This window comes from Sorex araneus, chromosome 2 (genome assembly GCF_027595985.1).
Source record: "Sorex araneus isolate mSorAra2 chromosome 2, mSorAra2.pri, whole genome shotgun sequence".
Lineage (NCBI taxonomy): Eukaryota > Metazoa > Chordata > Mammalia > Eulipotyphla > Soricidae > Sorex > Sorex araneus.
Genome location: NC_073303.1, coordinates 136,554,407 through 136,569,920, shown reverse-complemented (window position 1 = coordinate 136,569,920; position 15,514 = coordinate 136,554,407). Strand labels below are relative to the sequence as shown.

The window sequence follows — 15,514 nt, the reverse complement described above, 5'->3', positions numbered from 1 at the left end:
AGGACTGTTCTGTTGTACAAGAAAGGAGACATCCACGACATCGGCAACTATCGCCCAATATGCCTGTTGTCCATCGTCTACAAGTTTGTTACTCAAGTTATCCTGAATAAAATAGGCAGAACACTTGACTAAGGACAACATTGCGAGCAAGCCAGATTCAGAAAAGGATTCAGCACGATTGATCATATCCACACAGTGACCAAGCTCATTGAAGTTTTGCGAGAGTTCAAGATGCCTCTCTGTCTAACATTCATTGATTTAAAGAAGGCCTTTGATTCTGTTGAGACTGAAGCAGTCATTGAAGCCCTAGTCAAACAGGGTGTTCAAACTCAGTACATCAAGATCCTCTGCAAGCTGTATCATGGACTCACCACCAGGATCTCACCATTCTAGAAGGAACTGATCATTGATGTAAAGAGAGGGGTTCGGCAGGTGATACCATTTCATGAAAACTCTTGCATCAACACCTCGAGAATGTCATGCGAGGACTGGAATGGGAAGGAATGGGAGTGAAGATAGATGGTCGGCAACTACACCACCTCCGCTTTGCTGATAACATCGTTCTAATAACACCAAAGATATGTCAAGTGGCACAAATGCTGGCCGACTTCAACCGCAAGTGTGGAAAGGTCGGTCTGCAGCTGAATCTCACCAACACAATGTTCATGAAAAACAAACTAGTCCCTGACGTTCCATTTGCTCTCAACAGAACGAACATCTCCGAATGCAGCAGCTATGTGTACCTGGGTCAAGAACTCAACATGAGGAATAACTTGGCGCTAGAACTGCACAGGAGGAAAACCTCCAGCTCCGGGCACATCTTTTTGACTTCACCATTCTTCCTGCACTAACATACGCCTCAGAGACCTGGGCCCTACGAAAACAGGATGAGAATGCTATTTGAGTATCCCAAAGAGGAATCGAAAGAGCTATGCTTGGAGTATCATGTTTCACTCAAGTGAGAGAAGGAATCTGGAGTCGGACCTCCATTGACAACCAAGAATCAGCGACGCTGTCTCATTTGCCAAGGTGTCAAGAATCAAATGGGCAGGACATGTAATGAGATTCAGTGACAACCACTGGACTAGAGTTCTTACCGACTGGATTCCATGGAATGTCAAAAGACCGCATGGCCACCCACCAACGAGATTGTCAGATTTCTTCATCAAAACCCTGAACCAATGGTTTGAGGCTTTTTCTGTTCCTGGAGTGAGCAGATACCATTGGGTTACACTAGCACGTGACAGGGACAAATGGAGACGTTACTGGCGCCCACTCAAGCAAATCAAAGATCAACGGGATGACAAGTGACAAGGGTTTCTAATAACAATTAAGGCATTAAAATAATAAAGCACTCATTTATTATGTGAGCTCTGTGATTTTTTAACTCATGTTTATAACCATCTTGATTTTTTTCTTGTAGGTGTCTCCAAAGCAATTTTGGAAAGTGCTGGAAAAGAGGTGGAAGTGCAATGTTCTCTTCAAGGTGAGGTACAATGCTATTTGGGATCCTAAATTGTAAGCATATGCAGAATTTTGGAGCCTGTGGAGAGACTGGGGAAAGAGTTTGGAATAGAGCAACAACGTATTCATCTTAAAAATCATAAATTTTACTAAAGAATTCCAATAAAGCATTGAAACAAAAAATAAATTCACAATCAAAGCAAGAAGCTAAGCAAAATATGTATAAAGGTAGTATTTCATAAAACTAATTCCTGTCACTGTCACTGTCATCCATGGCTCATTGATTTGCTCAAGCAGGCACCAGTAACATCTCCATTGTGAGACTTGTTGTTACTGTTTTTGGCATATCAATATGCCATGGGTAGCTTGCCAGGCTCTGCCATGCAGGCAAGATACTCTCAGTAGCTTGCCAGGCTCTCAGGGGAAGAGGAATCAAATCCGGGTCAGCCATATGCAAGGCAAATGCCCCACCCTCTGTGCTTTCACTCCAGTGCAATCTCATTCCTATTCATTGCTTTATTTGCCAAACTTGATGGTTTTTTTAATGCAATCAAAGAGTATATCTCTAATTTTGTGTTTATGTGTGTGTGATTCCCAGCTCAGAAGAGCAACAGTGGTTTTATTGTTACTGAAGGTGGATTGTTGAGATGTAAGAATATAGTTCATATAATTGCTGTAAAAGATGTCAAGAGTTCAGTTTCCTGTGCTATGCAAGAATGTGAAAAACGGAATTATTCCTCCATTTGCCTCCCAGCTATTGGAACAGGTATGTAAACTGGATATCAAGGCTAAATTCCAAAGCATCCACTTTCCCAAAGATCTAGTGCTGTTGGCCTTGATAAAACTGAGTCAGAGAGAGCTCGATTTCTTTATCCCAGGGCAGTCTTCAAGGTGGTGCACAGCATGCATGGCTCAAGTACAAGAGGAGAAAACATGAATAAAACTGAAACGCGTAGAACCTACACTAACATTGAAGGAGAGGGAGAGAAGGGGAGAAGGGAAAAGAGAGAAAATCTATCTTTCATCACTCATCAATTCCTTTCTCTATTTTCCAGGCCCCTACCCATCCCCTGTTTTGAGTGTTTCTTCCCCTCTCCCTTCTCCACAGTGCATGTACTTCCATCTCTCTTAGCTGACTCAAGGATCACTTTTCAGCTGTTCTCTCACCTCTCCAACAGTGGGCTCTGTGGTGGACCCCAGGTCTTCTCTGTACAGAAGCCTCTCAGTCATCAGACCCAATAGGTTCTAAACACTAAGATTCAGCTCTTTGACTGCATTCCCTAGGAAGATGAGTCATGTTTGTGATGAGGCAGTCTTTCTTGGTCCTTCTTGAGGAGCTATCTCAGGAGGCAAACCCTCCAAGACCTGAAGTGGAATCGAGGTGACTAGTCTCAGAATTTGTCAGATAATCCAGTATCAGTACTGGATTGATAGTTCCACTGCTCAGGAAACTAAGTATGAGGCCTCTCACTTTAACTCTATATGCTCCAGCAACTTAACCTCAATAACTGTAGCCTTCACTTATGGGTCCTTCTACAACTCCATGATTATTTTTAATTGCTGCAGTTTTCTGCCATTCATAAGAATATCATTCATGAATTACTATACTCACATCATTAGTTTTCTATGTGAAAGATAATTTATAGTACCTTTATGTTTTCATCCCTTATATTTGTCATCCAAACTTAGCACATTAGCCAGTGCATTTATCTAACCACCTATAATATTTATCTCTTAATTGGAAAGCCAGTAATAACTCTTCAGATTCTGTCTCCACATGCTTTTTATTCTGAGATCTTTCCATATATTACTATCTTTAATTTTATTTGGATCAAGAAACAGTCTAGATATGTCACAGACCTCCCCAAAAGAATCTCCATATGGAATTAAGGGTGGATGAGGAGGAGGGCTTAAGGCTTAGTGAAATGTACTCTATGATTCACAGAGGGTATAAAACACAGAAACAATCAAAGAATTCAACAAGCATCCTCAAGAAGTCCACAAAAATAGCAAATAAACAGCTCTTTAAGAGTTTTTACAGGAAAAGCATCCAGATATTACACAACTCAAGCAAGGATTAGGAGATGAGAACTGCAACAAGTGAAAGCTGCATAGTAGGGAATAGAAAAGCCCCCAGAGAAAACAGAAAATTGTTAATTCACCCACAGTGTTTTTGTATCTCCACTCACACTATGCCTGAGAGGCAGACTGGATCTTAGTCTGATAATTGCAGCTGTGAGTACAGCTGCAACAACAAGAAAGGAATCAACCCACCATCATGCCAAAACTATAAGCAGCTTCAGATGAAGTCAAAGACCACACCACCCTCCAAAGTGAATCTCAGAGCAAGCACTTATGTAGTCTCAGAAAGAATCTATTCTGGAAAGAAGAAAAAATGGTTCTGGTATACTAGCAGCTCTAACCCAAAGATTGAAGTAATAGGGCAAGAATGAGACAGTTGGAACTGTGATAGCAGGAAAACATTGCTGATTTGTATGACAACCTTGTTTGCTACCTAACCTTCACAAAATTAATTTAGACCCTCTCCTCTAGCTTCCCTGCACATTAGACACAATAAAGAGTAGGAGGGGCTCACAAAAAAATCAACAGTCAAAACCAATGGTCCAAAAAGATTCTCCAATACCTACCAGCTCTACAACTTCTCAGATTATGTCAAATTGACCATGGTGAGAGGATTTAATGAACAATACAACAGATTGCTCAACAAAGAAAAGTACTCAAGACAGTGTGGGAAAACTATAATCAGAAATCCCCCAAACTTACTGGCAAATGCAAAAATTCCTTCTTAGTTACAAGTATAATTTTACCGAACAACCACCACTGGGCACACATCACCACAATCTAAAGTTACTGTTCGAGTCAGGTGAACTGTGATGTCACATGGACCGCAAGATACCAGAAATTGTAAACCCTGGAACAGATCCAGGCCAGCTAGTTTTTGATGTCTGAGTAACTACAGGGAACTGACATAAAAAGTCACCTGTTGTCATCTAGTTATGCACAAATGTTAGATGCTTACAAGATCAAATATCCATTTTATCTTGTAAGTATTTGATACATTCTAACAACTCATTCATGGCTGCAAGTAATCAGTAGATATATGGGCCCTCGTCTGACATCTTGGCAGAAACTACCAGATTGTTTCATATAATGCCTGAAACTGGAGCTTCAACTTCGGATTCCACAAAGCAGCAGGAATAATTGGGGAGAGGGACAATAAAATTCAGCTTCATCAATGGGTGAGACAGACACCCGAGAAAGTCCTCAAATACATCAGAACTCTTAGAGTTGCCTGAGAATGACTTGAGAGAAAGAATATTTCTGTGTTGGGGCTGGAGCAATAGCACAGTGGGTAGGGCATTTGCCTTGCTCAAAGCCGACCTGGGTTTGATTCCCAGCATCTTATATGGTCCCGCAAGCACTGCCAGGAGTAATTCCTGAGTGGAGAGCCAGGAGTAACCCCTGTGCATAGCTGGGTGTGACCCAAAAAGAAAAAAAAAGAATACTCCTGTGTTTACTAAGCTGAGGAAATAACTGGAAGAGAGGGTCAATAGACTTTAATAATGAAATAAATTATTATTAATAAATAAATAAAGACTAATTCTATCAGAAATAAAAGTATCTAAAGAATATAATAGTACTTAATAGCAGAATGTAAAAAAACTGAAAATCAAATTAGTGATCTTAAAGAAAAGGCATATAACATCCTCAATAGAGAAGTAGTAATAGAAAAGACAATTTTTAATTGAATTACCATGAGATACACAGGAAAAGACATCTGTAGTGAGGAAATGTAAACATATTAAATGGACTATAGCAAGAGTAACTGCTTCCAAATCATAGAGATCCTGGATGGAGAAGAAAGAGAAAAGGGAAAGAATTACTTACGGAAAAGTTGATAACCAAGAACTTCTCCAGTGTGAGGAGATTTATGCACTGATCTGGAAAGTCCAGAGTTTCAAGCAAAATAAACTTAACAGTGTCAATACATACTATAACCAAAATTTAAATTAACAGAGAGAACAATAGACTACTTAAAGGAGTCAAAGGTATATAAAAAATGGCTCTTTATCACCTATTAGAGAAATAAAAATGACAATGAAATATTACATTACACCAGTGAGATTGACATACATCAAAAAAAAACATTGCTGACAGGGATATAGGGAAAAGAGAACCTCATCAACTCTTGGTTGGAGTGGCAACCTGGATTAGCCTCTAAGATAACATTATGGGGACTTCTCAAAAAGCTAAAAGCTAATTAAATTGAACTTCCACTAATTCTACTTCTTATCATCTGCCCCAATAGCACAAAAACATTAATTCAAAAAGGTATTTGCACTGTGATGTTTATTGCAGTGCTGTTTAAAATAGTGAAGATCTGGAATCAACCCAAGTGCCTAGGAAAAAATGAATGTATAAAGAAACTCTGGAATGCTACTAAACTGTGAAAAAGATTAAATCCTGCAGGTTGCTGATATGACAACTATACTGATGCTATGTGGGCATCAGGGTAAATTAAATAAGTCAAAGAGGAACAAATTCCAAATAATATCTCTCATATGTAGAGCATAAAATAACAGTAGGAGAATGAAAAATGGCTCTTGTGGGTTTGGAGAAATAGTAAAGCATGTAAAGTGCTTGCCTTGCATGTAGCTGATCCAAGTTCAATCTCCAGCATCACATATGGTCCCCTGAGCTCTACCAGAAGTGATGCTTGACTACAGAGCCAGGAGTAAGCCCTGACCACGGGCAGGTGTGTTCCCCCCAAAACCAAAATAAAATGGTCAATAATAACAGACCCTGAGAGTTGGCTACCAACTGAGTTGGTTGTGGTGCTACCAACTGAATTGGTTGTGTGAGAGGCAGGGATGAGAGGTGACCTAGAGACAGTGGTGGAGGGATGCTGACATATGGTGGAGGACATGGTATGGCGCCATGAAACATCACTATAAACTTAATTGTAATTCACCTATAGATGCTTAATATAAAACGTTTAAATAAAGTAATAGATTTATTGTTGAAAAAGTAAGGAAAATGTAAATACACTGCTGCAAAAATGTAATATCTCAAATGTTAGATGTACTTTTCTTGCACATGGCTGACTCGATTTGATCCTGAGCACCACCGATAGTACCCCAAACACTGGAAATTAAGACTTTCCAAGAAAAAGATAAGTCTGATTCATTTCAAACTTGAATGATGTATCTTGCTAGAACCTTTGAAAGATGTATCCCCTTTTCTCACTTTTTTCACTTACCTAACATGATAAGGGAATAGGATGTATTAAAGGTTGCATACTTTGAGCTATAAATTGTTAAAAGCAAAATGGCAGGGGAGAAGAGAAATGGAGATGACAGGCAAAAAGAGAGTCTGGAGGTAACTTAAAGACAAAAGTCAAAGGACTTAGACTCGGTTGGGATACAGGTGAGGTATCTGGATATATCAAAACCACTTAAGCTGGGACACAAATTACAGTCATTAAATTTTTAAATGTCTCTGTCAAAGAGACAGACAGGTTGGGGGGTGGGATGGAATGTAGGGTCTTTGGTGGAAGGGTGGTGGATTGGAGTTAGAACATTGTGTGCCTGAAATTCTGTTGGTAACAACATTGAAAGTCATGGTTTACCTACATTTTTTAAAAGTTTTTATTTAATTACTAAACTGTAATTTACAAAGTTATTGATAATTGGGTTTTAGGCATATAATATTTCAACAGTTATCCCACCACTAGTGTCAATTTCCCTCCACCAGTGTTCCCATATTCTGTCCCCACCCCCAACATCTGTCCTATCCCCCAATTTTCAACTTGACAGACACATTACAAAGTTCCAGTGGTTGTAGCTTAGATCTCATGTATTCAGTGTTATTCAGTGCATTTGTATATTTGGCTATACCACTCACCCACAATGATGTCAAAATTTAATATACACCAGAAAGATGTAGAATAAAGTATTTAACAAAAAGGAGTCAGGTGCAAACTAAATAAAAACGTATAGTTAACTATCTCCAAATTATGATGTATCATGCTAAACATATTAATTATGAATATTTAATAAAATTCTGACATTGTAAACATTGATAAATATATAACAATTTAAAAAAGAACATATAAGCTCCCCTCCGGACTGCTGGCCTAGTGGCTGGCACGCTGCCCCCAAGCACCGCAACAGTGCTTGGGGGCAGCGTGCCCCCAAGTCTTCCGGCACAGGTGTGTGATGTCCCCTCAACCCACCCTACTGCGTCCCAGCCTGCTCCTCGGACCCTGAACACCCCAGGCTTCCCTCCCCTCCGGACTGCCGGCCTACTGGCTGGCACGCCACCCCCCAACCCCTCAACCTGCTGTCTGGTTGTGGGAAAGGGGCGTGGCCTAATCGCCAGGGAGCGTGGCCTAGACAAGGGGGGCGTGGCCTCTTTTCTGGCAGGCTGCTGCTTACACTGCTGCAGATATTCTCCTCAAGATCATGTCCAAGAGTAACATCCTAGCTATTGGTACATAGTAAGACAATAAAACACAAGACTTCACATAAGGATTAAAGGAACATCTGAGTGGGAGGCCATGTTCTAGAAGTAGAAAATAAAAAGGAAACCACCATTGACCGAGCCCATCCAGAATCCTTTTTCACAACAAGAGGGAACAGGGATACTGATCTTCAAGGTCCTCTTCCATACCACCACAACAACATGAAGAAACACCGCAAATCCCCACCGCAAGTAGAGGACGATGAAAGGAGTCCAGAAACCTCAATAGGCGTTTCCTGCAAACTTGAGCTCTCTGATAAAGAATTCAGAGTTGAAATCCTCAAGATGTTCAATGAACTCAATGCAAAGATTGACAACTTGAAGGAGGACCTGACAGAAACAGTACAATAGACAGAGGACAAAATACGGGAAGAAATGAGAGCAGAAATACAAAACCTCAAAAAAAAATGAAGGATTCAGTAGATGAAATAAAACACTCTCTGGCTGCCCTCAACAATAGAATGACTGCAGCGGAAGACAGAATCAGTATGCTTGAAGATGAGCTGCAAAAAGCTTACAGGCAACAACAAACAATGGGAAGAGACCTCAAAATAACTCTAGGGTGACTCAGAGTCCTAGGGGATGATTTCAAGACGAACAGCATTAGAATCATTGGAGTACCAAAAGGACAGGGAACCAACCCCAACGAAAAAGCCACAGTCAAACAAATCATTTCTGAAAAGTTCCCAGAGCTGGAGAATGCAGGCATCCAGATTCATGGTGCCCGAAGGGTGCCAGCTAGAAGAGACCCTAACAGAAAAACCCCAAGACATATTATAGTTACAATAATGGACATCATGGATAGAGACACAATACTGCAAGCAGCAAGATCAAAGAAGGAAATCGCATACAAAGAAGCACCTCTTAGATTCACAGCAGATCTATCAGAGGAAACCCTCCAATCCCAAAGGCTGGGTGGGATATAATGAAAAAAATCAATGAAATGAACACTTCACCAAGAATACTTTATCCGGCTAAACTCTCATTCAAACTCAAAGGAATTATTTTGGGGATAAACAACAGCTCAGGAACTTCATAGACTCAAAACCAAACCTAAAAGAAGCACAAAAGGGGCTATTGTAAGACAAGAAGAACCCCTACAAGCACAACAAACCCTTACACAAAGATGGTGCAAAATCCCATAACAATAATCTCCCTTAATGTCAATGGTCTGAATTCACCAATTAAGAGACGCAGAGTGACAAAATGGATTCAGAGACTGAACCCAACATTTTGCTGCCTGCAAGAAACGCATCTGAATAACCAGAACAAACACAGACTCAAAGTCAAAGGATGGAAAACAATCCTGCAAGCAAACAACTCTCTCAAAAAAGCTGGGCAGCCTTACTAGTATTGGACAACATAGATTTCAGATTGAAAAAGATTAGAAAGGATAGGGAAGGCCATTTTTTATTGATCAAAGGATATGTACAGCAAGAAGAAATCACACTCCTAAAGGTGTACACACCCAATGAAGGACCAGCGAAATTCCTACAACAACTGCTAACAGACCTTAAGAAGGACATCGTGAGTAACACAATAGTAATTGGAGACTTCAACACTGCCCTATCATCCTTGGATAGATCAAGAAGATTAAAACTCACCAAACAAATACTGGCTTTAAAGTAAGAAATAGAAGAGATAGGGCTAATAGATCTATACAGGGATTTATACCAAAAAAAAAAACAGGAATACACATTCTTTTCCAGTGCACATGGAACATTTTCCAGAATAGACCATGTGCTGGGCCACACAACATACCTCAACAGAATCAGGAAGATAAACATTGTATCAGCTATCTTTTCAGACCATGATGCGTTGAAGATAGAAGTTAATCACACACAGACGCAGAAAACCAAATCAAACACATGGAAATTAAACAACTCGATGTTGAATAATGAGTGGGTCAGGAAGGAAATCAAGGAAAAAATCAAAAGGTACCTGGAAATAAATGAGAATGAAGACACGAGCTACCAGAAGGTGGGATGCAGCTAAAGCTGTGTTAAGGGGAAAATTTATAGCTCTGAAAGCATTCCTCAAGAAGGAAGAAAGGGCCCACATAAATAACTTGACTTCACAGCTTAAGATTTTAGAAAAGGACCAACAAAAGGAGCCCAAACCAGGCAGAAGAAAAGAGATAATAAAATTTAGGGCAGAAATCAACGACATGGAAAACCAAAAGACAATCTGAAAGGTCAATGAAACCAAGAGCTGGTTCTTTGAGAAAGTAAACAAGATTGATAAACCATTACCAAGACTCACAAAGAAAGAGAGAGAGAGAACCCTTGTAAATAGAATCAAAAATGAAAAGGGGGTAATCACAACAGAAATCAAAGAAACTCAAAAGATTGTCAGAGACTACTTTGAAAAGCTGTATGCCACAAAACAAGAGAACATGGAAGAAATGGAAAAATTCCTGGATTCTTACAATCTCCCAAGACTGAACCAAGAAGACCAGGAATACTTGAGCAGTCCTATTATTATCAAGGAAATTGAAACAGTAATCAAAAGTCTTCCCAAAACAAAAGCCCAGGTCTAGATAGATTCACCAGCGAATTCTTCCAAACATTTAAAGAGGAGCTTTTGCCAGTTCTTCTCAAGCTTTTCCAGGAAATTGAAAAAACAGAAACCCTCCCAAACATTTTCTACGAGTCTCATATCTCCCTAATACCAAACGCAAAGACACCACAAAAAAAAAAGAAAACTACAGGCCAATATCCTGGATGAACACGGATGCAAAGATTCTCAACAAAATATTAGCAAACAGAATTCAACAGCTCATTGAAAAGATCATACACCACGACCAAGTGGGATTCATCCCGGGGATGCAAGGATGGTTTAACATTCGGAAATCAATCAACATAATCCATCATATCAGCAAAAGAAAAGATAAGAACATATGATCATATCTATAGATGCAGAGAAAGCCTTTGACAAGATCCAGCACCCATTTATGATGAAAACTTTCGCCAAAATGGGTATAAAAGGGACCTTCCTCAATATAGTCAAAGCCATCTATTACAAGCCTACAGCAAACATCATCCTCAATGGGGAAAAACTAAGAGCCTTCCTCTGAGATCAGGGATGAGACAAGGATGTCCACTCTCTCCTCTCTTGTTCAATATAGTACTGGAAGTACTTGCAATAGCGATTAGGCAAGAAAAAGTTATTAAGAACATTCAGGTACAAAAGGAAGAAACCAAACTCTCACTATTTTCAGACGATATAATGCTATACTTAGAAAACCCTAAAACCTCTACCAAGAAACTCTTAGAAACAATAGACTTGTATAGTAAAGTTTCAGGCTATAAAATCAACACTCAAAAGTTCATGGCTTTCCTATATGCAAATAATGAGAGAGAAGAAAGCGACATGAGAAAAGCAATCCCATTAACAATTGTGCCTCAAAAAGTCAAGTACCTCGGAATCAGCTTAACTAAGGAGGTAAAGGACTTGTATAATGAAAACTAGAAAACGCTACTTCAGGAAATAAAAGAGGACACGAGGAAATGGAAAGACATCCCCTGCTCATGGATTGGGAGAATTAATATTATTAAAATGTCAATACTCCCCAAAGCACTGTACAAATGCAAAGCGATCCCTATAACGATACCCTTGACATTCTTCAAAGAAATGGAGCAAGCGCTCCTGAAATTTATATGGAAAAATAAGCCCCCACGAATAGCTAAAGCAATTCTTGGGAAAAAGAAAATGAGAGGAATCAACCTCCCCAACTTCAAACTCTACTACAGAGCGGTAGTAATTAAAACAGCATGGTACTGGAACAAAGGCAGAGCTGCAGACCAATGGAACAGGGTTGAATATTCTGACACACCACCCCAAATATATGATCATCTAATCTTTGATAAGGGAGCAAGAAATGTGAAGTGGAACAAGGAAAGCATGTTTAACAAATTGTGCTGGCAAAACTGGACAGCTATATGCAAAAAAAATTGACTCAGATCTTCACCTATCACCGTGTACAAAAGTCAGGTCAAAATGGATTGAAGACTTCAACATCAGACCAGAATCCCTAAGGTACATTGAAGACAAGGTTGGCAAAACCCTCCACGACATTGTAGCCAACGGTATCTTCAAAGCTGACACGCCAATGGCCAAGCAAGTGAAAACAGAGATAAATAAATGGGACTACCTTAAACTAAGAAGCTTCTGCACCTACAAAGATACAGTGACCAAAGTACAAAGACAACCTACAGAATGGGAAAGGATATTTACCCAATACCCATCCAATAAGGGGTTGATAACAAGGATATACAATGCACTGGTTGAACTCCACAAGAATAAAACTGCCGACCCAATCAAAAAGTGGGGTGATGAAATGAACAGAAATTTCCCCAAGGAAGAAATCCGAATGGCTGAGAGGCACATGAGAAAATGCTTGACATCACTAATAATCAGGGAGATGCAGATCAAAACAACAATGAGATACGATCTCACACCACAGAGACTGGCCCACATCTAAAAAACAAAAGCGACCGGTGTTGGCGTGGATGTGGGGAGAAAGGGACTCTTCTTCACTGCTGATGGGAATGCCGACTGGTTCAGCCCTTTTGGAAAACTATGTGGACGATTCTCAAAAAATTAGAAATTGAGCTCCCATTTGTCCCAGGAATACCACTCCTGGGAATATATGCCGGAGAGGCAAAAAACAAAGTGCCCCCAAACAGATGACTGTTTACAGAAACTTTGGTACATCTACACAATGGAATACTATGCAGCTGTCAGAAAACATGAAGTCATGAAATTTGCATATAAGTGGATCAACATGGAAAGTATTATGTTGAGTGAAATGAGTCAGAATAACATCACATGAGGCTGACACCCAAGAACAGTAGATACAAGGGCCAGAGGGATTTCCCCATAGCTGAAAGACTGCTGCACGAGCAGAGGGGAGAAGGCAGATTGAATAGAGAAGGGATCACTAAGAAAATGATGGCTGGATGAACCAGTTGGGATGGGAGATGCATGCTGAAAATAGATAATGGACCAAACATGATGACCTCTCAGTGTCTGTGTTGCTAGCTATAATGCCCAAAAGTAGAGAGAGAGTATGGGGAATATTGTCTGCCATGTAGGCAGGGGGATGGTGGGAAAGGGGGAGTATACCAGGGATATTGGAGGTGGGGAATGTGCACTGGTGGAAGGATGAGTGTTTGATCATTGTGAGATTGTAACCCAAACATGAAAGCTTGTAATTATCTCACAGTGATTAAATAAAATTAAAAAAATTTTTAAGTGTTTTCCAGATTCTGGCTATTGTAAACAGTGCTGCGATGAACATATAAGTGCAGATGTCATTTCAACTATACTTTTTTGTTTCTCTGGGATATATTCCCAGAAGTGGTATTGCTGCATCAAATGGAAGCTCAATTTCTAATTTTTTGAGAAACGTCCATATTGTTTTCCAAAAGGGCTGAACCAGTCAGCATTCACACCAGCAGTATAGAAGGGTCCCTTTCTCCCCACATCCTCTCATACAGTAGTTGCTTTTGTTCTTTTGGATGTTTGTCATTCTCTGTGGTGTGAGGTCGTATCTCATAGTTGTTTTGATCTGCATCTCCCTGATGATTAGTGATACAGAGCATTTTTTCATGTGCCTTTTAGCTACTCGTATCTCTTCCTTAGAAAAGTTTCTGTTCATTTCTTTGCCCCATTTTCTGAGTGCCCGAGAACAGATGATTGGTTAAAGAAACTTTGGTACATCTATACAATGGAATACTATGCAGCTGTTAGAAAAGATGAAGTCATGAACTTTGCATATAAGTGGATCAACATGGAAAGTATCATGCTAAGTGAAATGAGTCAGAAAGAGAGAGACAGACATAGAAAGATGGCACTCATCTGTGGAATATATAGTAGCAGAATGGGAGACTAACACCCAAGAATGGTAGTATATAATACAAGGAGGTTGGCTCCATGGCTTGGAAGCTGGCCTCACATGCTGGGGGAAAGGCAGCCTGGATAGAGAAGGGAACAGCAAGTAAAATGTGTTTGGAGATCCTGCGCAGGAAGGGAGATGCGTCCTGAAAATTGACTAGAGACTGAACACGATGACCACTCAATACCCCTATCACAAACCACAACACCCAAAAGGAGAGAGAGAACAAAATGGAATACCCTGCCAAGAGGCGGGGTGAGGTGGGGGGGACGGGATTGGAGGTGGGAGGGATACTGGGTTCATTGGTGGTGGAGAATGGACACTGGTGGAGGGATGGGTTCTCGAACATTGTATGAGGAAAACACAAGCACAAAGATAGGTAAATTTGTAACTGTACCCTCACAGTGACTCACTAATTAAAAAATAATTTTTTAGTCTTTTCTGTTGTCTTATTAGGAAAAAAGTATCACCATGTTGGAAGTCTTGAGGCATGGACATTTTTCTGTGAATAATGAAGCCACAAATTTATTCTTCAGCCCTTTATAGGCAGTTCTTCCTTTTCTAAACATTTGCATTCCTTGGTTCCTCAGAACAAGCCAATCAAGATCCAGTCAAAGTTGCTGAAGCCATCATTGATGCCATTGAAGACTTTATCAGGAAGGGATCTGTCCGGTCAATGAAAAAAGTTAAAGTTGTTTTGTTTCAACCTCAATTACTAGAAATATTTTATGCCAGCATGAAAAAAAGAGAAGGCCCTAAGATTTCTCCACGGCAATCTATATCTAAAATTGCATGTAAGTTATTAGTGCTTATGCATGTTTCTAATATTAATATCACATAACAAATAGGTAACATTTCCAAAGTATCAAAAACAAAAATTAAGAAATCAATCTAATAGCACAGCAGTAGGGTGTTTGCCTTTCACCCGGCCGACCCGTGTTCAATTCCTCCTCCCCTCTCGGAGAGCTTGGCAAGCTACCAAGAGTATCGCGCCCATATGGCAGAGCTTGGCAAGCTACCCATGGTGTATTGGATATGCCAAAAACAGTAGCAATAAGTCTCAGAATGAGAGATGTTACTGGTGCCCACTCGAACAAATCGATGAGTAATGGGATGACAGTGACAGTGACAATCTAATGTATAATTATATAAAACAGAAAAATGTCTAGTAATAAAACTCAGGAAATAAAAGACTTATCTATATACCAAAAGGTATAAAGCACTGATCAAAGAAGTATGAGATGAAATAAATGAAAATATATTACTATCACCCTAATTACAATAGATAATATTGTTAAAAAAATTTACACTATATAAATCAGTCTACAAATTCAAGGCAATCCCTGTAAAATACTTCTATGGGATTTTTCATAAAATAAAACAAGCAATCCTAAAAGTTGTTTGGAACTATTAAAGACCAAAATAGTCCCCCAAAAAGACTTGATAAGCAATAACAAAACAAGTAGACCTTGGGGCTGGAGCAATAGAACAGTGGGTAGGGCGTTTGCCTTGCATGGGGCCAACCCGGGTTCAATTCCCAGCATCCCATATGGTCCCCCAAGCATCACCAGGGGTAATTCCTGAGTGCAGAGCCAGGAGTAACCCCTG

At 39.9% G+C, this 15,514-nt stretch overlaps 1 protein-coding gene across 2 annotated transcripts in view; it reads left to right on the top strand.

The window, feature by feature from the left end:
* Nucleotides 1-15,514, top strand: part of LOC101556968 (protein mono-ADP-ribosyltransferase PARP14) — a 119,631-nt gene that overhangs the window by 80,332 nt on the left and 23,785 nt on the right. For both annotated transcript variants that reach the window (XM_055129361.1, XM_012932315.2), the window contains exons 12-14: nt 1,424-1,486; nt 2,063-2,230; nt 14,497-14,700. In XM_055129361.1, the coding sequence (XP_054985336.1) occupies nt 1,424-1,486; nt 2,063-2,230; nt 14,497-14,700 (435 nt within the window). The remainder of the gene's footprint in view (nt 1-1,423; nt 1,487-2,062; nt 2,231-14,496; nt 14,701-15,514) is intronic.